Raw genomic sequence first — 23,857 nt, forward strand, 5'->3', positions numbered from 1 at the left:
TGTGGGGGGCTGTATCATGTATAGTTTGGGGTGCTGTATACGGTGAGGTGCTATACTGCTCTACTGTATACTTTGAGGTGTTGTATACTGTGGGGTGTTGTATACCAGTGGGGTGCTGTATACTGCTCTACTATATACTGTGGGGTACTGTATAGTGTGGGGTGCTATACTGCATACTGTGTGGTGCTGTATACTATAGGGTGCTATACTGCATACTGTGGGTTGCTGTATATTATAGGGTGCTATACTGCATACTGTGGGGTGCTGGGGTGCACTGTAAAACTAGGGTGAGCCGAGCCTTGGTCTCCTTCCTGCGAAGCGGTGCCCACTTCCAGCCTGAGCCCAGCTGCCCAGAGCACTGATCCTCAGCCGCTGGAGTCTTCAGAACTGGAAGTATTTACAGTCATTCATTGTACTCTACCAGATGTGCGGATTTTTTGTGTGTGTGTGTTGTGGTGGAGGGCGAGATTGCCTGCTAAGGTGTGGGAAGGCGGGATCCAGGGGGCCCAAGTAAATATTGTATATATTCTTTGTATTTGTTTTTCCTTTGGTTATTTTATTTTATTTTTTCTACTTTACTTTGTAATTGATAATGTTTCTATACACTTATTTGTTGTAATTATAATCAACAGGCCGTGAAAAATGTCCGGGAGGACCAAATCGTTGGCCTAATCTAATTGATAACCATTGGTGGCTTCCAAATACATTTTCAAGTTTCATTTTGCAAAAAAATCGAGTGCCGTGAATTGATTTACATTGTCTGTCTAGACGTCTGTCTGGACGTTCTTTATGCGCGACCAAACGATTGGACCGATCTTTATAACATACAGGGCCGTCTTTAACAAGGGGCAAAAGGGGCAGCTGCCCCGGGCCCAGTTGCTCCTGGGGGGCCCAAGGCAGCTGCCTCTTGAGCCCTGCTAGCCACTGCCCCGGGTGTCAGGCTGTCAGCTACACAGGGGGTGCTGCCATGCCTGCCAGCACTCCAGGCAGTGTACTGTGAGAGCTGTGATTCTCTAGGACCTTAGATGACATCATCACCATGTGACCAGTAACCTAGCAATATTACTGGTCACATGGCTATGAGGTCATTAAGGTCCTTTCTACCAGGAGTGTTGCTGTAGAAGTTTACCTTAACTGTGGAGCTTTTTTTGTGAAGATTACATCAGAAAAAGGTGACAGGGGCTGTTATGCTAATATACTGTAAACTAATGTATAGTGGGGTGCTGTATAGTGTGGGGGACTGTATACTGTGAGGGGCTGTTTAGTGTGGGGGGCTGTATACTGTGGGTGCTGTATACTGTATACTGTGGGTGCTGTATATTGTGGAGTGCTATACTGCTGTACTGTATAGTGTGGGGGGCTGTATACTGTAGGTGCTGTATATTGTGGAGTGCTATACTGCTGTACTGTATACTGTGGGGGGCTGAATACTGTGGGGGCTGTATACTGTATACTGTGGGTGCTGTATATTTTGGAGTGCTATACTGCTGGGCTGTATACTGTGAGGGGCTGTATACTGTGGGGAGCTGTATACTGTATATTGTGGAGTGCTATACTGCTGTACTGTATAGTGTGGGGGGCTGTATACTGTGGGTGCTGTATATTGTGGAGTGCTATATTGCTGTACTGTATACTGTGGGGGGCTGTATACTGTGGGTGCTGTATATTGTGGAGTGCTATACTGCTGTACTGTATACTGTGGGGGGCTGTATACTGTGGGGGACTGTATACTGTATACTGTGGGTGCTGTATATTGTGGAGTGCTATACTGCTGTGCTGTATACTGTGGGGGACTGTATACTGTGGGTGCTGTATATTGTGGAGTGCTATGCTGCTGTACTGTATAGTGTGGGGGGCTGTATAGTGTGGGGGGCTGTATCATGTATAGTTTGGGGTGCTGTATACGGTGAGGTGCTATACTGCTCTACTGTATACTTTGAGGTGTTGTATACTGTGGGGTGTTGTATACCAGTGGGGTGCTGTATACTGCTCTACTATATACTGTGGGGTACTGTATAGTGTGGGGTGCTATACTGCATACTGTGTGGTGCTGTATACTATAGGGTGCTATACTGCATACTGTGGGTTGCTGTATATTATAGGGTGCTATACTGCATACTGTGGGGTGCTGGGGTGCACTGTAAAACTAGGGTGAGCCGAGCCTTGGTCTCCTTCCTGCGAAGCGGTGCCCACTTCCAGCCTGAGCCCAGCTGCCCAGAGCACTGATCCTCAGCCGCTGGAGTCTTCAGAACTGGAAGTATTTACAGTCATTCATTGTACTCTACCAGATGTGCGGATTTTTTGTGTGTGTGTGTTGTGGTGGAGGGCGAGATTGCCTGCTAAGGTGTGGGAAGGCGGGATCCAGGGGGCCCAAGTAAATTTTTGCCCAGGGTCCAATTAATATTAAAGACGGCCCTGATAACATAACATAACAACCCAGCCATTTTTCTTTACTGCTTAAAGGGGCGGGCAATGTGGAGGTCAATGTTTTTAAAGGGGCGGCCACAGTGGAGGTCACTGTTATTAAAGGGGCAGGCACTGTGGAGGTCACCTTTATTAAATGGGCGGGCATTGTGGAGGTCACTGTTATTAAATGGGTGGGTACTGTGGAGGTCACTGTTATTAATGGGGTGGGCGCCATGAAGGTCCCTGTTAAAGGGGCGGGCACTGTTAAAGTCACTGTTAAAGGGGTGGTCACTGTGAAAGTCACTTTTAAAGGGGCGGGCGCTATGAAGTTCCCTGTTAAAGGGGCGTCACTGTGAAAGTCACTGTTGAAGGGGCGGTCACTGTGAAAGTCACTGTTAAAGGGGCAGCCATTGTAAAAGTCACTTTAAAGGGGCGGTCACTGTTAAAGGGGCGACGACTGTAAAAGTCACTGTTAAAGGAGCAGTCACTGTTAAAGGGGCGGCCACTGTGAAAGTCACTGTTAAAGGGGCAGTCACTGTGAAAGTCACTGTTAAAGGGGCGGTCACTGTGAAAGTCACTGTTAAAGGGGTGGCCACTGTTAACGGGGCGGTCACTGTAAAAGTCAATATTAAAGGGGCGGTCACTGTGAAAGTCACTGTTAAAGGGACGGTCAATGTGAAAGTCACAGTTAAAGGGGAGGTCACTGTGAAAGTCACTGTTAAAGGGGCGGTCAATGTGAAAGTCACTGTGAAAGGGGCAGTCACTGTGAAAGTCACTGTGAAAGGGGCGGTCACTGTTAAAGGGGTGGTCACTGTGAAAGTCACTGTTAAAGGTGCGGGCACTGTGAAAGTCACTGTTACAGGGGTGGTCACTGTTAAAGGGGCGGTCACTGTGAAAGTCACTTTTAAAGGGGTGGTCACTGTGAAAATCACTGTTAAAGAGGCAGTTACTGTTAAAGGGGCAGTCACTGTGAAAGTCACTGTTAAAGAAGCAGTCATTGGGAAAGTCACTGTTAAAGGGACGGTCACTGTGAAAGTCACTGTTAGAGGGGCGGTCACTGTGAAAGTCACTGTTAAAGGGGCAGTCACTGTTAAAGGAGTGGTCACTGTGAAAGTCACTGTTAAAGGGATGGTCACTGTGAAAGTCACTGTTAAAGGGGAGGTTTATTCTGAAAGTAACTGTTAAAGGGGCGGTCACTGTGAAAGTCACTGTTAAAGGGGCGGTCACTGTGAAAGTCACTGTTAAAGGGGCGGTCTGTTAAAGGGGCGGTCACTGTGAAAGTCACTGTTAAAGGGGCAGTCACTGTTAAAGGAGTGGTCACTGTGAAAGTCACTGTTAAAGGGATGGTCACTGTGAAAGTCACTGTTAAAGGGGAGGTCTCTGTGAAAGTCACTGTTAAAGGAGCGGTGACTGTCAAAGTCACTGTTAAATGGGTGGCCACTGTGAAATGCACTGTTAAAGAGGCGGTCACTGTTAAAGGGGCGGTCACAGTTAAAAGGGGCGGCCACTGTGAAAGTCACTGTTAAAGATGAGGTCCCTGTGAAAGTCATTGCTAAAGGGGAGGTCACTGTGAAAGTCACTGTTAAAGTGGTGGTCACTGTGAAAGTCACTGTTAAAGGGGTGGTCACTGTGAAAGTCACTGTTAAAGGGGCGGCCACTGTTAAAGGGGCGGTCACTGTGAAAGTCACTGTTAAAGGGGCGGTCACTGTGAAAGTCACTGTTAAAGGGGCGGCCACTGTGAAAGTCACTGTTAAAGGCGCGGTCACTGTGAAAGTCACTGTTAAAGGGGCGGTCACTGTTAAAGGGGCAGCCACTGTCAAAGTCACTGTTTAAGGGGCGGTCACTGTGAGTCACTTTTAAAGGGGCGGGCACTGTGGAGCTCTCTTAAAGGGGCGGGCACTGTGGAAGTCACTGTTAAAGGGGCAGGCACTGTAAAGTTTACTGTTAAAGGTGCGGCCACTATGAAGATCGCTGTTAAAGGAGTGGTCAATGCTAAAGGGGCGGTCACTGTTAAAGGGGCAGGCACTGTGGAGGTCACTGTTAAATGGGCATGCACTGTTAAAGTGGCGGGCACTGGGAAGGTCATTGTTAAAGGGGCAGGCACTGTGGAGGTCAATGTTAAAGGGGTGGCCACTGTGGATGTCAATGTTAAAGAGGCGGGCACTGTGGAGGTTATTGTTAAAAGGGCGGTTACTGTAGAGTTTACCCTTATGGGTGAAACTGTCGATATCTTTTTACGACACACGGAAACATAAAATGAAATAGATGAGGTATAGCCCGTGCGAAGCCGGGTCCTTCTGCTAGTATATATATATATATATATATATATATATATTATTCTTTTTGTAATTACACATTTATTTTGTGACATACATTTTTTACAATTACTAAAAAAAATGAAATATATAAATTAAATTTAGCCTCTATTTTTTAAATCTTTCTGATAGGATTTAAACTCACAACCTTCTATATTGGAGAACTTTAACCACTATGCTATACAGCTACATGTTAGCCAGCATTGAAATTATACTTCTGCTGTATAGGAATACTTACTTCATAACAAACTACATGAGGGTTTTCTGACATAGTTTGTCATTCAGCTTTATAGCTGAGTGGTTAAAGTCCTTGCCTCTAATGTAGATGGTTGTGAGTTCAAATCCTAGCAGAAACTTTTCAAAAATAGAGGCTAAATTGGATTTAAATACACTGGGTGTCCCCAAGCACTGACTCCATATAGAGTTAGACCAGGGACTCCTAAGCCGCAGACTCACACTGGGGGATTCCTTCTTTGTACAGCGATCTTCTGCATAGACCTCAGTGTGACGTGGCACCCTCCCCTCTTCAGAGCAGGGGGTGACTGGTTTAATGCTCCATTTCTCCCATTGACTTTCATTGTGCTCGGGTGCTCTGTAGAGCACCTGAGCATCACAAAGTGTTCTTCTCGAGCCCCAGAGAATTTTGGTGCTCGATCAACACTATACACAAACTTCTATAAACAGACAATTTAATACGTTTTCACTTATACCTAGCAAACGGGTCTAGATCCATCTACCCATCTACTCAGTTTAAAATGGTTGTCACTGGCCGCATTGGTGACCTGACTGAAGCAGTGATTGGTTAAGTGGTGATGTCCTGTCTATCGAGGGAGACCAGGAAGAAGAGATCACCTGGGATCCAGAAAGCATCGGGGCAGGAATGACAGGACATCAGCGAGGCAAGTATCACTTCAGCTTCAAAAGCAGATCCGAGCACTGACTGGAATGATCCAACTTGCTTTGCGACTGGCATCTGCCATTTTTGTGTGCAAGTTGATTGACAAGTTTTCCTGTTTAACAATGCCTGAAGTAGGACAACATCCAGCATGAAAATAGTAGCAACCCACTACTTACCACCATTTGGGTTGTAGTTGTCCGGACAACCCCTTTAACTGCTAATAAAATAAATTAAATAAGTGTCATTGACTGTAGGATGAAAAGTTAGACATTTTTTTAGTATACTTTTTAGAAGAAAACAATGATGGTTCCTGCTGAATGACAGCAAGTAAAGATTTCGAAAGCTGCAAGAATGGAAATATAGTATAGAAAGGTATATTGGAAAATAGTAACAATTTTTACTGTACAGTGAATAACCTTTATTTGCTGAAACCAGAATACCCCTTAAAGGCTGCTGGAAGCTTGTAGTAGGGTTGTGTCTGAAACTACTGAAGTCCCTCTCTAGGTATACTTAAAAATATTAACTTACTGACTATAAAAGCAGTTAATTAATTAATTAATTTATTTTGTGCACTTATATAGCGCTGACATATTCTGCATATTTACAGACATTAGCATCAAGCTGCCCCCAATGGGGCTCACAATCTAAGTGTTAATGGGGTTGTCCAGACAAAGAGCCGACAGCTCAAATTAATGGATACCCGTGACCAGTGAAAACAGTTCATCTGTCTGTGGTCCGACCATTCCAGTGCCACTGCCTCCTTCCTGGACGCTTCCATTCCTTATAGTTTGGTCACATGACCAATCATTGGCCTCAGCTGTCATTAGCAGTGACATGCTATTCTAGCACATGTGACCACTGAGGTCATGGGTAATGTTGAGCCAATCGAACTTCAGATAATAGATCCAAAGTCGATTTATTCAAACACTTTGTTTTAGTGCTGTATGGAGACCGGTCTCTGTAGCGGTGTAGCCTAACCCTTAAAGAACTGATTTTCAGTTGCAGAAATCTTCCTTGTATAAAGGCATCTTAAGAGTGTAGCTGAATAATTTGCAATTTTATTTCAGTTTTTTTTTAACGGCTATCACACAGCCCTTTTTAAAACCTATTGAATGGGTCTATTCACTTGGCCATTTTTTAATGGCTAGTGAATAGCAACCCTGAAAAAAAATAGGACATATCCAATTTTTGGATATTTTCATGGCTAGACAGATCCCCATTTAGTTAATTGGATCAATTAAACCATAAAAAAATGGGTACACTGCGGCCTTTCAGGGGTTAAAATAAAAAATAATATCTTATCCACTTGTATGTGTGGGGACACTCACTCTTCACTGGAAACAGCAGGACCTGTGTGAGGAAGTCATACGAGCACTCTGGGAGAGCAGGTCCCACTGACTGTAGCAGTGAAGAGCGAATGTTCCAGTGCATGCCAGTGGTTGAGGTCAGTATTTTAGTTTTTGACTGCACTAAAGGAGGCATTTTATAATACTGGGGGCACAAAGGGGGCATTTTATAATACTGGGGGCATAAAGGGGGTCATTATCTATACTGGGATGCAATATGGCAGACGTTATACAGTATATACTAGGGGCACTATGGGGGCCATTAATATATTGCGAGGGCAAAAAAAGGCCAATGAACTACATCTAATTTTAATGGCCATTTTGCAGCCATCATTTTGCATCAGTTGTTAACTACTTTTAAAATAGGCCATTAACTCTTGACTTTTTTTTTAACAAACCCATCCCCTGTAGTGCCCTCGCTATATATTTCTGGCCCCGATTAGAAATGGATATACGACCAGAAAATTAATGCACACACTGTTGCAAAAATTGACAGTGTGTCTGTTTTCAATGGCCATTTTTTTCGCTGTTGTGTAAATGTGAACTACAGTACCTGTTTACACTTAAAAATGACCTATCGCCTCTCCTACATGGGAGTTTTAGTACGTTGTGCCATTCCTCTATTATTTCTGCTAGAAGTTTATGAATGAATTGGCAGCAGTTTTCAACAGAGGTTCAGTCGTGGGTGTGTCAGTATTCCACTGACAGCGCTGAATGGAGGGTGGCAGACTGTGCAGTGACACATCTTACACTAGTAGCACCCAGATGGGCCTTTATTGCAGATTGCTGGCAAGTTGATTACTGTTTTTAATTGCTTAGATTTGTGTTTGATGTCATTCTGGAAAATATGTCTTCTCTTAGCCCATAAATATTTACATTTGGCCACTCGGACCATCAGTGTCCCTTGGTTTACACGTGTTACTAATTCTCTTAGCCCATAGCTCTTTTGCTGGCTCTGGATGATTCACCTCCAGGGATTTTGCAGCGTTCATTTCAAGGGGTTTTGTGTGAGATAATTCTTAGATAAGCCTCTAATAGCCTAAAATAAAAAATGACCTTATACCCACCACCAGTAGCGTGATGCTTCAGGAAGGACAGAAATCAATAGAACTCACAAGGTCCTGACACTGACGTCTTTCAGTGCAATAGCATATTATTTTATAAAGCATGTAGCATACATAGCAATTTTTTGCGGATACGTTTGGCGCCCGCAGTCTTTATCAACTGCTTGAATACACAAGTAATGAATATCACATTTGTGTGTAATTTGGTTGCTGGCTGATGAGGTCAGACATTACTCAGGCAACCAGTAACCAGAGCATTATACACATTCAGTTGTTTCAAAGTATCATAATCCAGCTCACAGTTGTTCCTACCATGAGTATCAATTAGATTGTTTTGTCTTGTCCAAGATTATTAATTTTCTCCGACAATCCCCTTGACTTTCCACCATAAATGGCACCGTAAATTTTTCACCAGAAAGTTCACTGTTAAACTAGGTACAATGCCAAGTAGGACTGGTTCAGCTGAACGCGATGATATCTTTCACTTACCGATCCATTACTTTATACTGGAGAAAAAGTGTTGTTAATCCATATGCAAATGAGCAGTTAAGTGCATTGAGGATTGGCCCAAATAACTCTTTGAACCCTTGTTTCAACTGCGTACATCTGCCAACTCCTCGCTATCCATGATTGACAGGGCCTGGTGACATGACTATGCAAGAACCTTGCCGTGTCAATCAAAAAGGCTACAGTATTAAAGGGCTGGCAGAAGAAGCAGGAAGAGCCAGGGTGCACAGAATGGCTTGGGTCCACCCTTGGTGCACATAACTGCTCATAACATGCTCCAGAATGAAGCAGCAGATCTCCAAGTAAAAGGTACTGTATCATTACATTCAGCCGAGTGAGCCCTACAAAGCATAGTGCCTGGTTTATCAGTGAATTTCCTGGTGAAAGATTCCCTTTAACAAATATCACAGAAGTGCCCTCAGAAAAAAATTCTCCCGCTCATGCTTTATGGGAAGTTTTTGGTGTAGCCTAATATTTTCACCTCTCTCTTTTGCACTCTCCCACTGGGCCAGTATAATGGTGCCAAGAGTTCGTAGTAGCTTATATATAATGTGATTTACTAATATTAGAGCATAGTTGGTGGTGAACCACCTTCTTCCATAACATATTGCACACTTGTTCAGTCACTAGTCACAGAAGCTAAAATGAACTACCAATTTAGACCAAGGTGAACCTGGTTATTTCAGTTATGAAAACCTTGTCACAAAAGGTGAAACTTTTCTTCACTTACTGCACATAATGGAAGAATGGGGTCTTCACAAATATGGTGCTTGGCCTAAACACCATAATTCCCAAAGCAGTAACAATCTGGCAAATTTAGTTACAGAATTACACAATGATCACCTGGATCACCAGGATTTATGTGCAAAATTAATTGGATAATGGTTACAAACAACCAATATAGATAGTCAAAGAGTGGGCAGCATTCAGTGGTAAGTGCTCACATTCCTGAGTACTGCTCCATATGTGGAAGGACAGTACCCTTTGTAGAGATGTTCTGCTAACATGTTACTACCTGGTACCATTTTTATATTTTCTTCATTCATAAAGTTCCATAGATGCAAAGCATAGGAGTCATTAAAAGTTGGCAATTTGTTCCAAACCTGGTAATACGTTCTCCACGATGGGTAGGGGATGGGGTAAAAGCGCTTGGGATTGAAGAAAGTAATATTTCCGCACATGACATCTTCAGTGCCATTAAAGTTTGGTAAATCACAGAACTTTTTTAAAATGTGGGTAAAGAGATGTGGTCCTTGATGTCCCCATATTTTGCTATTATAATTCTGAACAAAGTCCTCCATACATCTCTGGGTGAAATTATGATGAGAAGAAAACCTAAAAATACCATTGCTAGAGTATCCAGAAGATTGTGCAGCTAGAAAGTCCAGACTGGGTAGGGTTCGTAATGAGATAATATCTGTATCCATGTATATTCCACCATGTTTCCAGACTAGAGCTAACCTGCAGGCATCAGCACTGACATGGAGCCAGTGCTTCTCCTCTTGTGGATTTATCTTAAAGCAAAATGGAGAACATTTGGGGTCAATATACCATTATAAAACAAGTTTTCATTTTATGTACTGTATATTAGCTTTATTATGATTGTTGCATATCACATATGAAAGTGCATCGGTCAAACATAAATATACATGAAAGGCTGCATGCTTACTGTACAATTCCTCCACCCACAAGCTAAGCTGGACACATAAGAGAGATAATAAAAGGGAATCCTTGCCGGTTTGTAAATTCTTGTCAATGCTGAATCGCCAAAGGCGTTCAACATACTGCACTTCTTAAAGGGGTATATCCAGGCTTTAGATATCAATGACCTATCTTCCAGATCGGATAGATCATAAATATCAGATCAGTGAGGGTCACCAACGCCGATCACCTTTTACTGTGAAGCCGGACACTATACAGTGTACAGAGTTGGAGGCAGGCAGCTCCATACACTGCTTAGTGGCTGTTCTAGGGTACTGCAGCTCAACTTCAATTCAAGTGACTAGAAGCTGAGCTTCTGCATGCCGTTATCGGAAACTACACAGTGTACGGATCATTCTGCTTCTACTCTTTACACTGTTGGTTTCTGGCACAGCAGCTTTCCTGAAACAACTGATAGGTGGATGGATAGATGCTTGGTGTCAGACCCCCACCGATCTGAAACCGAAGAATTATCCTAAGGATAGGTCAAAAAATATCTGTAGCACAGGGAAGCTAAGTTCATAGAAACCCTGGCTACCCTACCTAAGCATTATGTAGATGATCTAGTTTACTCTTGACACTGAAAGGCGTGTTTCATGCATTTTTCATCAACAAAAGCTTAGTAATTTTTTTTAGTTTTTTTGTTTTTCTTGGAGATAGAAATGAAGTAAAACAGTAAGAAAGAAGTAAAGAGGAAAAAAGCAAACTTTCTTTATTTATTCAGGAAATCTGATTTTGGGGACTGTAATAGATTAGGTGGGTTAAGGTTTATATTTGTTCAGGGGTTTGATCTAGTGTCTTCATTAAAGCCTGTTTGTATTGAAGACCTATCCACAGGGGTCGGACCCCTGCCTATCAGCTGTTTGAAGAGGAGGCGCCGCTCCATGTATGCACTACTTCCTCTTCATTGCACATCTCGGAAGTGATTACTTGTAATTATACTACGCTGCCGCTGCAAGCGAGACAAAGCATAGTGTAATGGAGAGGAAGCAGCGCTTGCATGGAGCACAACCTCCTTTTCATACAGCTGATCCACGAGGGTATCGGGTGTCAGACCACCGCCAATCAGATATTAATGACCTATCATGCGGATAGGGCATCAATATAAAACCTCTGCACAATCCCTTTAATTTAGGAGTCAAGCCTTAGCTATGAAATCATTTAGGGGTCTGGTCTGGAGTCTGAATTTATTTGTGTTGTTATGTATCCTGGTGTCAGAAATGGTTTATGGTCTGAAGTCTGAAATAATTTAGGAACCTGATCTGGGGGTCTGAATGTATTCCGTATTCTGGTCTGTGGTTTGAATTTTTTTATGTTAATATATAGGGTGGAGATGCCTTGTTGTCTTGGCAGCAAAATTCTGCAGTTGTCAGGAGACATTGTCTAGGCTAAATGGAGAAGATGGGGAAAGAGAACATTAGAGAAGAACGGTACAAAAAACATGATGATATGTGTAGACACGCTTTGATAAAGGGGCAGAGGAATAACAAATTTGTGGAACAGCCCTGGGCATATGTTCTACTTGATCTTCCCTATAAAAAGCCTAGAGCAATGCATTATATAATTCTTCTACAGCACTATATTCTGGCTGAGATATGTTCACTGCCAATAATCTTGGAGTAGGCAAGCATCATTGTGCTATCCCCAATGTAAAAGTGACAGTACCTTGCTGCTGATGTGTTTCAGGGAATCCCAGACAAGATTTCAAAGAAGCCCTATTTGGGAAACACTGGAGGATATAGACCAATTCATGAGTCCCAAAATGAAAGAAATAACAGCAAACATTATGTTATGGTGAGGGCCCATGACCGCTGCTGCTCCCCTCTTCATTGCAGGCATGGCTCCCATGCTGCTAACCAGCACCTCTGCTCTGGTGATGTGGACCGGCTGGTCTTTCCCTTCTCCTTTTTGCCATGCCTGTCCAAAGGAGTTGCACCATCCTCTTCTCACAGACCACTGCCTGCTTCCTGCCACCTATTCCTCTGCTTCCTCTGACTCTTAAAGGGCCAGCATGTTCACACTGTAATTTTCACCAGCCAATGACTGACAGCCCTTGAGCACTTAAACCTTCCCCTGTGGGAAAGTGCCTGAGCAGTAGGTTCTCTAGTTTGCTAGTATCCTGTGAAGGTGTGTTGTTCGATTGTCTGCCTTTTTCCTGGATTGTGAACCTCAGCTTCCTGACCTGTCCCTGATCTCTGTATTGATCCTCCGAGGCATGCCCTGACCTCAACCTGTCTCTGCATATAATTTTGCCTGATTCCTCTGCGCCTTGCATTGGTGTCTCTTTCTCACATGGGTCAGCTGTCAATCATACAGAGACCACTCCAGGAGGTAGCGGTCTGGTAGTTCCTCTGCAGAGAAATCCAGATCCATGTACAGGGGTTAAAGGGTGATAACCAGGGGCCTGCAGAATAACGCCCTTAGGAGTTGCCGAAAGTCAAATCTGTTGGTTGACACAGTAGTTTCACACCCACTGCGTTAAAACATTATAGTAGAATATGATGTACTTGTGAATGTGAATGGATTTTCTTTTTTAATACATATATTTAAATAGGAAGTTGTTTATTTTTAGATTTTGCAGATTAGGTTCTTTTAGCTATACAATTCATCTGTCTTTCAAATATTGTTAATCAAATTAAGTTGCTCCTACTTGTATTCTTTTCGTCTTCGTTGTCCATGTTCTTTAAATCTTTTGACAGCTGCCCCACTGCTATTCAACACATTCTTTCTTCTTCTTTAATCTGGTATTTATTTTGCATATTTGCTTTTCTTTATAAATTGCTAAAGGATTATAGTGCATATGGACTCGGTGCTCTCTAGAAATAAAGCCTTATTTATGACTTCAGCTAGTCATACATTGACAATGTAAACTTTCTTTGGAATGGACCATTTCCTTTTTTCAGGTGCCTGTTGAACATTTATATTTTTTCTTAAGTTTCTTATGTTTTACAATTTTGCCATAGAGTTTCCCACACACAGACATTAAGAAGTAACAGTATATAAAAATATACATTAGGGCTCTGAGTTATCATAGCTTTACTCCAGAATTCTGGCATGAAAGACTTTTTTTTGCATTTTTACACCACTCACTCCAGTTTTGTAATATTTAGTGGAAAAGTTGGTGTGGTTAGCTATGTTAATGAGTTTTCTCTCCAGATTTTTAATTGCAGCATTTTTTAAAAGTCTCAAAAAAGTCGCAATCTCACTGCAGGAGGAAGGTGGAGTAGGAAAACTGGAGTAGCTTTTCTAGACAAAAGTGTTAGGTTTAAGGACAAGCCAAATATATCAAAATAAGTGACATTTGAAAAATGTGGCACAAAGTACAATAACTCAGACTCAAGAAAAACTGACTTCATATGTTCCCCTCATGATAAATTCCCCCCTAGGTATGCATTACAGATGAGTAAATAGATTAAAAATTAATACGGATTCATTACAAAATTAATCGGATTCATTGGATGTTTTGGTGGCTTGTTTTATACCAGTCATGAAAATGGTGCGCATTCCATTTTACACTGAAAATTAATTCGAAAAATGACAGGAAGGATGAAGATTAGATATGAGCGAATCGAAGCTGATGAAGTGGAATTCGAACCAAATTTCAGGAAAAATTCGAATTTCCTCGCGCTTCGAGGTAACTAATCCCAATTTTCCTAAAATGGCGGCTACATGTGTGAGGACTGAGGACATGGTGCAAGGAACTCTGGGAAGGCGGGATCACCCAGATTGATTGATGTCATAGCCCTATAAATATGGCAGCCATTTTAGATTCTGCCATTTTGCAGTGTTCAGATTTCAGGCACAGACGTGTGAAGGCGTTAGGGACAGCAATTGGAAAAACGATTGTGGAAAAAATAGACAGAAAAAACGATTTATAAGTGCAGGGAAAGGATAGGAATCATTTCACAGCATCGTAGTGTAGGGAGAGACGTTAGAAGGCGCTAGGGACATTGATAGGAAAGTGATTTACAAGTGCAGGGAACGATTATTTGGAGATCCAAATAGTCATTAGACAGCTCTGTCATTCCAGCTTTTTGTAATTGGGCTGCAAGTGTTATGTTGAAAAGTCTTTAGTGGCTTATATCTTAGTATCCTATTCAGTACGACAAGAAAAATATATACGCATTTCACTTCTGCAGTTATTTCTGTTTAAAGTGTATATGGGCGTATTAAAGTAAAAAATAAAAATATATACGCACTGCACTTATTTCTGTTGAAAGCGTATAGGGGCGTAGTTCAGTACAACAAGAAAAATACACTGCTCAAAAAAATAAAGGGAACACAAAAATAACACATCCTAGATCTGAATTAACTAAATATTTTTCTGAAATACTTTGTTCTTTACATACCGGTAGTTGAATGTGCTGACAACAAAATCACACAAAAATTAAAATATGGAAATCAAATTTTTCAACCCATGGAGGTCTGGATTTGGAGTCACACTCAAAATTAAAGTGGAAAAACACACTACAGGCTGATCCAACTTTGATGTAATGTCCTTAAAACAAGTCAAAAAGAGGCTCAGTAGTGTGTGTGGCCTCCACGTGCCTGTATGACCTCCCTACAACGCCTGTGCATGCTCCTGATGAGGTGGCGGACGGTCTCCTGAGGGATCTCCTCCCAGACCTGGACTAAAGCATCTGCCAACTCCTGGACAGTCTGTGGTGCAACGTGACGTTGGTGGATAGAGCGAGACATGATGTCCCAGATGTGCTCAATTGGATTCAGGTCTGGGGAATGGGCGGGCCAGTCCATAGCATCAATGCCTTCGTCTTGCAGGAACTGCTGACACACTCTAGCCACATGAGGTCTAGCATTGTCTTGCATTAGGAGGAACCCAGGGCCAACCGCACCAGCATATGGTCTCACAAGGGGTCTGAGGATCTCATCTCGGTACCTAATGGCAATCAGGCTACCTCTGGAGAGCACATGGAGGGCTGTGCGGCCCTCCAAAGAAATTCCACCCCACACCATTACTGACCCAATGCCAAACCGGTCATGCTGGAGGATGTTGCAGGCAGCAGAACATTCTCCACAGCGTCTTCAGACTCTGTCACATGTGCTCAGTGTGAACCTGCTTTCATCTGTGAAGAGCACAGGGCGCCAGTGGCGAATTTGCCAATCTTGGTGTTCTCTGGCAAATACCAAACGTCCTGCACGGTGTTGGGCTGTAAGCACAACCCCTACCTGTGGACGTCGGGCCCTCATATCACCCTCATGGAGTCTGTTTATGACCGTTTGAGCAGACACATGCACATTTGTGGCCTGCTGGAGGTCATTTTGCAGGGCTCTGGCAGTGCTCCTCCTGTTCCTCCTTGCACAAAGGCGGAGGTAGCAGTCCTGCTGCTGGGTTGTTGCCCTCCTACGACCTCCTCCACGTCTCCTGATGTACTGGCCTGTCTCCTGGTAGCGCCTCCATGCTCTGGACACTACGCTGACAGACACAGCAAACCTTCTTGCCACAGCTCGCATTGATGTGCCATCCTGGATAAGCTGCACTACCTGAGCCACTTGTGTGGGTTGTAGACTCCATCTCATGCTACCACTAGAGTGAAAGCACCGCCAGAATTCAAAAGTGACCAAAACATCAGCCAGGAAGCATAGGAACTGAGAAGTGGTCTGCACCTGCAGAACCACTCCTTTATTGGGGGTGTCCTGCTAATTGCCTATAATTTCCACCTGTTGTCTATCCCATTTGCACAACAGCATGTAAAATTGATTGTCACTCAGTGTTGCTTCCTAAGTGGACAGTTTGATTTCACAGAAGTGTGATTGACTTGGAGTTACATTGTGTTGTTTAAGTGTTCCCTTTATTTTTTTGAGCAGTGAATATACGCACTTCACTCTAAGTTTTTTCTGGTCAAAGCGTATAGGGGCATACAGTATTTCAGTACTACTAAAAAAATCTAAACACACTTCACTCTTTTTTCTGGTTAAAGCGTATAGGATCGTATTTCAGTACAACAAGAAAAATATATTCTCAGTGCATTTCTTCAGTTCATTGTGGTGAAAGCGTTTAGTGGACTATTTTAGTACAAAAAAATTAATTATATTCGTCGTTTTTAGGGGTGCTTTAATTTCCGTTTAAGGCCTCATGCACACAACCATTTTTCGGGTCTGCATCCGAGCCGCAGTTTTTGTCGCTCGGGTGCAGACCGATTCACTTCAATGGGGCCGCTATTTTGCGGACAAGAATAGGCATGTCTACAATGGGCCGCCCGTTCCGCAAATTGCGGAAGGCATACGGGCAGCTTCTGTTTTTTGCGGATCTGCGGTTTGCGGACCGCAAAAAACGGCACAGTCGTGTGCATGTAGCCTAATTTGTGTAGTTCAGCTACAAGTATGTCAGGCAGAGAAGTGCAAGGCCATGCACAGAGGGGTTGCAGAGGCCTGAATATTTCGGGTGCAAGCAGAGGTCGCAGCAGAGTAAGGGAGCGTAGCAGCAGGAGTTGCAGCGAGAGGCCTGAGCTTCCGGTGTCATCTAGCGGTCGTGTCTTGACCAGCAACCCAGCAGTTCTTGATTGGTTAACTCGGTCATCCACGTTATCTCAAGTGACATCAGATACAGTCGGTGGGTTCGTCAGACACAACCCTTAGTTGACATGGGTTGGGAGCAGGCCCTGTGCCCTCACCTGTCCTCAACCTACCTCCGTCCTTTGCTGTTCCCTCAGCCACAGAAGTATTGTATGCTGTGGACTCATCTCCACTATACAGCGAGGACGAGCTGCTAGAGGACAGTCAGCAGCTACTGCCCAGCCAAGAACTGGAGGAGACATCCACCACTTCCTCCGCTAGGCAGGCAAGTAGGGATGAGGAGAGTGGCGCAGGAGCTTGTGTTGCGAGCGGTCAGGCTCTTGACCCAGAGACCATTGAGGAGAACATCAGTGACATGCAGACACTACTTGATGATGATAAAGCTGATCTCACTTGGGAGCCGGGTGCAGAAGGGGCTTCATCATCTTCAGGAGAAGAGGGTGGCAGCTTGCCTGTGAGGCAGCGGCTGAGCCAGCTGCGTGGTAGAATGGCTGGGAGTCAGCAGGATGGCAGCAGTTGCAGGTCGGAAGCCAAACATACAGATGTAGCAACGTTAGCGATCCCTTTTTTCGCATAATGAAAGCAATGAATCGCGATACTAACCTGCAATTGATAACAAAGCCAGTAGATGGCAGTATTAACCAATACTAATTAAAAACAACAGTAACTGTTTAAACTAAATTACATTTACCTCTTTTTAGCACATTAAGTTATATGTTAAAGTATTTTTTTAGCTTAATTTTTAAACAGTTACATATTATTGTTTTATTATTATATTATTTCAAAACATTTTTTATAACACACAGGCTATGTGCCAAAAGCCATGTATAATGCAAGCCAGCACCTATTCATATAACAGGTAACCAGAATACCTTACAATGGCAGCCTGGTGTACTATGAGACATTTAAAAGCATTTCTCATCTAACTGAGAGTCCGCAAGCCTCAATGTTGCCTGAGAGCTCTTGGATAGCTTGGGGGACCATGCACCTAAATCTTTATCATTAAGGTGACAAAATTATAATTTATTTTTTTATTTTTTTATTGCTAGCTAATTCTTCTCTAACTGCTTAGGAAGGCTGCATAAAAATTTACAGGTTTCTAATTGTATAAAATATATATTTAATAACCCAGCTATACTGTTTTGTTATGTCAACTAATTTGCATAAATATAAAAGACATTGCACATATGATTAGCCTACTTTCCATCATGGACAGCGCCATCTATTGGATACATAGTCTTATGTCCTACAGTCTGCAGAGTATTATCATTTTCCTCATGGACAGCGCCATCTATTGGACAGCTGAAACACTGCAATATCTTGGCCATATTTATGCAAATGAGCTTACTTGACAAAACATTATAGAAAGGTTATTTGAATTGACTTGTAGTTCGGACAATTAGAAAACAGAAAATTTTTATGCAGCCCTCTTAAGCAGTGAAAGAGGAGTTATCTAGCGTAAAAAAAAAAAAAAAAAAAAATTACAATTGTTTTCACCCTATTGGTAACGACATAGACCTAAGACTATGTATCCAATAGATGGCGCGGTCCATGAGGAAAATGATAATACTCTGCAGACTGTAGGACATAAGACTATGTATCCAATAGATGGCGCTGTCCATGATGGAAAGTAGGCTAATCATATGTGCAATGTCTTTTATATTTATGCAAATTAGTTGACATAACAAAACAGTATAGCTGGGTTATTAAATATATATTTTATACAATTAGAAACCTGTAAATTTTTATGCAGCCTTCCTAAGCAGTTAGAGAAGAATTAGCTAGCAATAAAAAAAAAATAAGTAAAAATAAAAAAATAAAAATTATAATTTTGTCACCCTAATGATAAAGATTTAGGTGCATGGTCCCTCAAGCTATCCAAGAGCTCTCAGGCAACATTGAGACTTACTGACTCTCAGTTAGATGAGAGATGGGTTTAAATATTTCATAGTGCACCAGGCTGGTTATCTGTTTTATGAATAGGTGCTTGCTTGCATTATACCTGGCTTTTGGCACATAGCCTGAGTGTTTATTTGTGTTGTGTTATAAATAGGTATTTAAGTAAAAATAACTTTAATAAAATAATTATAAATAGTAAGATAAACAAACTATAAAATTTGATTAAGAGTTTATTAAAGGGGTTATCCCACTTTGCGTTTATATACTTACCTGCTGCCACCGCACGTTCACTTCCCGGATTCAGGCTGGGGGCGGGCTTCGTCTTGATTGAAGTCTTCTCCCGGCCGGGCCGCGCGCTGGACTGAACGCGCACGCTGCCGCGCATGCGCAATGTGACTTATTTCTGGCCAGTATAGTACAGAGCCGGCGTGCGCGTTGGCAGCTCTGTACTATTCTGGCCGGGAAGAAGTCACCGTCGCGCATGCGCGGCAGCGTGCGCGTTCAGGACAGCGAGTGGCCCGGCCGGGAGAAAAGAAGAAGTCTTCTGGGCAAGCGCGACCATCGGGATTTTGCGGAAGAGCGGTGGTCGTAACCAGGGGAGACCGAGTCACAACAATAAGGTAAGTGGGGATGAATTTTCTCCTAATCGGTGGGAATTTGTTAATAAAGTATATTTACAAAAATGATCACTGTCAAATCATTAACAGATTTAACAGTGATCATTATGATGGGATAACCCCTTTAAATAAATTAATGATAGAATAAAAAAAAGTTGAAGTGCTAGTGTGGTCATTGTAAATTGTCTGTAGGTATGTTCAAATCTTAGAATGTAATAGTTCTATGTGCCATCTGCTGGTTAGAAAGGTAAATTGCATTCACATTTTTTAGTTTCTGTTTTTACTTTCGTTATCGTTTTTCTCTTTCGCGATTGTGAAAGGAGCGGTAACGTTGCTACATCTGTATCCGGGGTAGACCACCTGCTTTGCAGCAGCTTACCTGCCCGGGAAATAGTGGTGCAGGGGTTCACAGAGGCAGCGGCGGTAGCAGTCAGTCAGTGAGGACTGTTGGGGGGAAAATCACCTACTCGGCGGTGTGGCAGTTTATAAAGCTGCCAGAGGAGGTTTACATGGCCACATGTAGAATATGTGGGCAGAAGGTGTTGGGGCAAATACCCCAATGCCGAATAAGCGGTGGACTCCAAATTAGAAGTAATGGATATCCATAGAGAAAAACCAACTCAGGCATAGAGCTGTGTATCAAGTGTTTCTAAACTTTATTAAAGAAAGCAGAGGTTAATAAAGCGATTTTCTGGATCATTTCCAACTAAAGACGTAGTCAAACATTTACGTCATTAATAGTGATGAGCGGCAGGGGTAATATTAGAATTCGTGATATTTTGCGAATATTTTGTAAAATATTCATCAAATATTCGCAAATTCGAGATTATATTCTTGATTGCAAAAATAAACAATGTATTATTCGCGTAATGCGAGCGAAATACCGACATGGGTCACTTATGCTAAATTTTTCAAGCTAGTATAAGTTTCCTGAGACTGGAGAAAATGGTTGACACGGCAGAACATTACAATAGCTTTATAAGCAAATAGAGTCAAGTGCTCCAATATATTCGCGCTTGCGAATTTTCGGCAATTAATGATGCACAATTTTTTTTGCAATACGTGCAACTTGTATAGGGACAGGCAACTTTTCTATTGGTTGCTAGGGATGTTGCTAAGCTATGACAAAGCCTTTTCATTGGTCCACAAGCTAGAAGAAGGGAGGGAGAGGAGGCAAATCACCACTGCAGGAGAGGCAGAGTACAAGCAGTAGAAGCTGTTAGGGTCGGAGAATTAACGCTCTTCTAGTATCCTTAGCCCGCCGATCAAATAGGCTCCTGGCCAGGTAATACACTGTGTGCCAGCATATATGGAGCACAGAGTTCATGGAGGCAGGTCGCAGGGAGGGGGAGGGCGCAACGTGACCTCCTCACGTCACCATGTCATCCCTTGGTCTGCAGTCCGGACAGTTCTTAGTCTTGACTCAAAGGAGACTACAGGTGAAACTCAAAAAATTTGAATATCGTGCAAAGTAAATTTATTTCAGTAATGCAACTTAAAAGGTGCAACTAACATATGAGTTAGACTCATTACATGGAAAGCGAGATATTTCAAGTTTTTATTTGTTATCATTTGGATGATTATGGCTTATAGCTTATGAATCCCCAAAGTCACAATTTTGAGGTACCCTTTGCTCAGGGGATATGGACTAATTAGCTGACTAGAGTGTGACACTTTGAGCCTAGAATATTGAACCTTTTCACAAAATTCTAATTTTAAGCTGCATTAATGCAATTCCTTTTAATTTGCATTATTGAAATAAATGGACTTTTGCACGATGTTCTAATTTTTCGAGTTTCACCTGTACATCCTCTTTTAGCCTCCTGCACTATGTTCTTCAGGCTCTGTGAACTCTCATCCTCCTTTGTCCTGGCCCATCTACCAAGAGTCCTACAGTACTCTGTCCCTGACTGTTCTGTCTTCTCCCAATCCCTCCAGGCCACATTTGGGTTATTTGTCACTCTGTCACCCTCTAGGGTATTCTTAACCGAGCTATACTGTGCCTCCCCTAACTTCAGGGCTACAAAGTCATTTTATAAGTCTGCCCATGTTTGTCTGTATGTGGCTTGTATCTGTTGTAACATTCGGGATGTAGGCATGGGTCGCGTCAGTGGGTCAGGTATCCTTGTCAGTAGTCCCATTTGGTCCTTAGGACTCCATGGAACATACTGTATAAGGTGCTGTTAAAAATAATGGGGAGCCTGAGGAGGTAGTGCTGCCCGTTGGCCGTCTTGGCCATCTCCACCACCAGCTCCATCGGTGGCGGTGGGCGCCTGAGGGACCTGTGGTATCATCCCTGTTCTCAATAGCACTGGATATAACCCAGTGCTGTATCTGGGGGCACCACACACTCTGCAGGTTTCGTCCAATCTGGATTCTGATTCCCGCAGGTCCTGCATATCCATCCCTCCGGTCGCTGTGCAGGGGCCATGGGAGAGGCATGCACACTTGAAGGAAATAGCCATTTTTTAACGTGAACTTGGCCCGAGCCCCCGAGCACCCGAGCACTACGGCGCTCGATCAACACCAATTATGTGTCTATAAATGAGGTTCTAGCACTATGGGGAATTTATATACTTCCGAAAGAAGATATTTTATTGTGATGTAATAGATGGAACAAAACTTTTTATATGTATTTTATAACGTTTTATATTGGAGTTTTTTTGCTCTGTGTTTGGATTTATTAAAATGAAAAGTTAAAAAGAGGGGTGGGAGGGGTTTTGCTATCCCTTGCCCATTTAAAGGTATCCCCATTTTAGGGTGTGATATTCGCACCTGGCGAAGCTAAGTAGGCGAAACCTGGGTTGGGCAGATTCATAAACGTGGATGTTTGTTCAATGCTTGTTGAATCATCTCATTTTGTGAGTATACTAAACACTTTTTATGATTGAAAATCTGGTGGATCTTCACTATGTGCACAAAACTCTAATCTTCACAGAAGGATCTTTAGGGAAAAGACTATCCCTTTTGGAAGCTCGGATGTTTGGTTGCATTAGAAGAGACTGATATAACCCGACCTAAACTCAGATGTTTTTGTTTGCAATTGGCAGCGCGATCACCAGTGCCTCCATGCCATCCATTGACATGTGATGTCCCCCACTACCATCAGATCAGCCCCTCCATGCAATGTCCCTCACTCCCCCTGTGCCATCAGATCAGCCCCTCCATGCCATGTCCCCCACTCCCCCAGTGCTATCTGCCCCTTCATGCCATGCATTGCCATGTCCCATTGCTCCAAATTGCTCCAGGTCTCTCTTATTGGATGGGCGCCTTTTCCCAACAGCAATTTTAAGATTTATCCACAGGTGTTCAATGGGATTTAGATCTGGACTCATTGCTGGCAACTTCAGAACTCTCCAGCGCTTTGTTGCCATCCATTTCTGGGTGCTTTTTGATGTATGTTTGGGGTCATTGTCCTGCTGGAAGACCCAAGATCTCGGACGCAAACCCAGCTTTCTGACACTGGGTTCTACAGTGCAACCAAAAATCCATTGGTAATCCTCAGATTTCATGATGCTTTGCACACATTCAAGGCACACAGTGCCAGAGGCAGCAAAACAGCCCCAAAACATCAACGAACCTCCACCATATTTCAATGTAGGTACTGTGTTCTTTTCTTTGTAGGCCTCATTCCATTTTCGGTAAACAGTAGTATGATGTGCTTTAGCAAAAAGCTCTATCTTGGTCTCATCTGTCCACAAGACGTTTTCCCAGAAGTATTTTGGCTTACTCAAGTTCATTTTTGCAAAATGTAGTCTTGCTTTTTTATGTCTCTGTGTCAGCAGTAGGGTCCTCCTGGGTCTCCTGCCATAGCGTTTCATTTCATTTAAATGTCGACGGATAGTTTGCACTGACACTGATGCTCCCTGAGCCTGCAGGACAGCTTAAATATCTTTGAAACTTGTTTGGGGCTGCTTATCCACCATCCGGACTATTCTGCGTTGACACCTTTTATAAATTTTTCTCTTCCGTCCACACCCAGGGAGATTAGCTACAGTGCCATGGGTTGCAAACTTCTTGATAATGTTGCGCACTGTGGACAAAGGCAAATCTAGATCTCTGGAGATGGACTTGTAACCTTGAGATTGTTGATATTTTTCCCCAGTTTGGTCCTCAGCATTTAAAGTTTTAAAATATGACACCTACTACATTAGGGATTAGCAACCTTCAGCACTCCAGATGCTGTGAAACTGCATCGAGGCACTTGGGGCAGGGGGCAGCAGGAGGGGCACATTTGTTCCATTTGCGCCCCGAATAACTTGACCCACCAGCAGCTTACTCGTACTAGCAAACATATGACCAATGGATACAGCCTGCATTGTGCGCTGTGTTTGTGAAAAAAAACTGCTTGTCTTCTCTCCAGGGTTTATCTTTCATTGCTGTGGACCTGATGTTTTAGCTGTCCAACCAAGACTTGGACCTCCTGCTCTAAATATATGGCAATCTGCAACTGCTATCTTATTGCTTTTAGCTATGCCAGTTTTTAGACAATTACAGTGGGCCAGGATACGGGTATTTAAAGTTCTGTATTTGTCGTGACGCCAATTGCAGCGTGCACAGGGTACTATCC

At 42.9% G+C, this 23,857-nt stretch overlaps 1 protein-coding gene across 1 annotated transcript in view; it reads right to left on the reverse strand.

The window, feature by feature from the left end:
* Positions 1 to 9,462: 9,462 nt before the first annotated feature.
* The window catches only part of LOC120999029 (alpha-1,4-N-acetylglucosaminyltransferase-like), a 68,024-nt gene continuing 53,629 nt past the window's right edge, over positions 9,463 to 23,857 (reverse strand). The window contains exon 2 of the mRNA XM_040429908.1: positions 9,463 to 10,050. Within this exon, the coding sequence (XP_040285842.1) occupies positions 9,463 to 10,050 (588 nt within the window). The remainder of the gene's footprint in view (positions 10,051 to 23,857) is intronic.

The sequence above is a fragment of the Bufo bufo genome, chromosome 4, assembly GCF_905171765.1.
Source record: "Bufo bufo chromosome 4, aBufBuf1.1, whole genome shotgun sequence".
Lineage (NCBI taxonomy): Eukaryota > Metazoa > Chordata > Amphibia > Anura > Bufonidae > Bufo > Bufo bufo.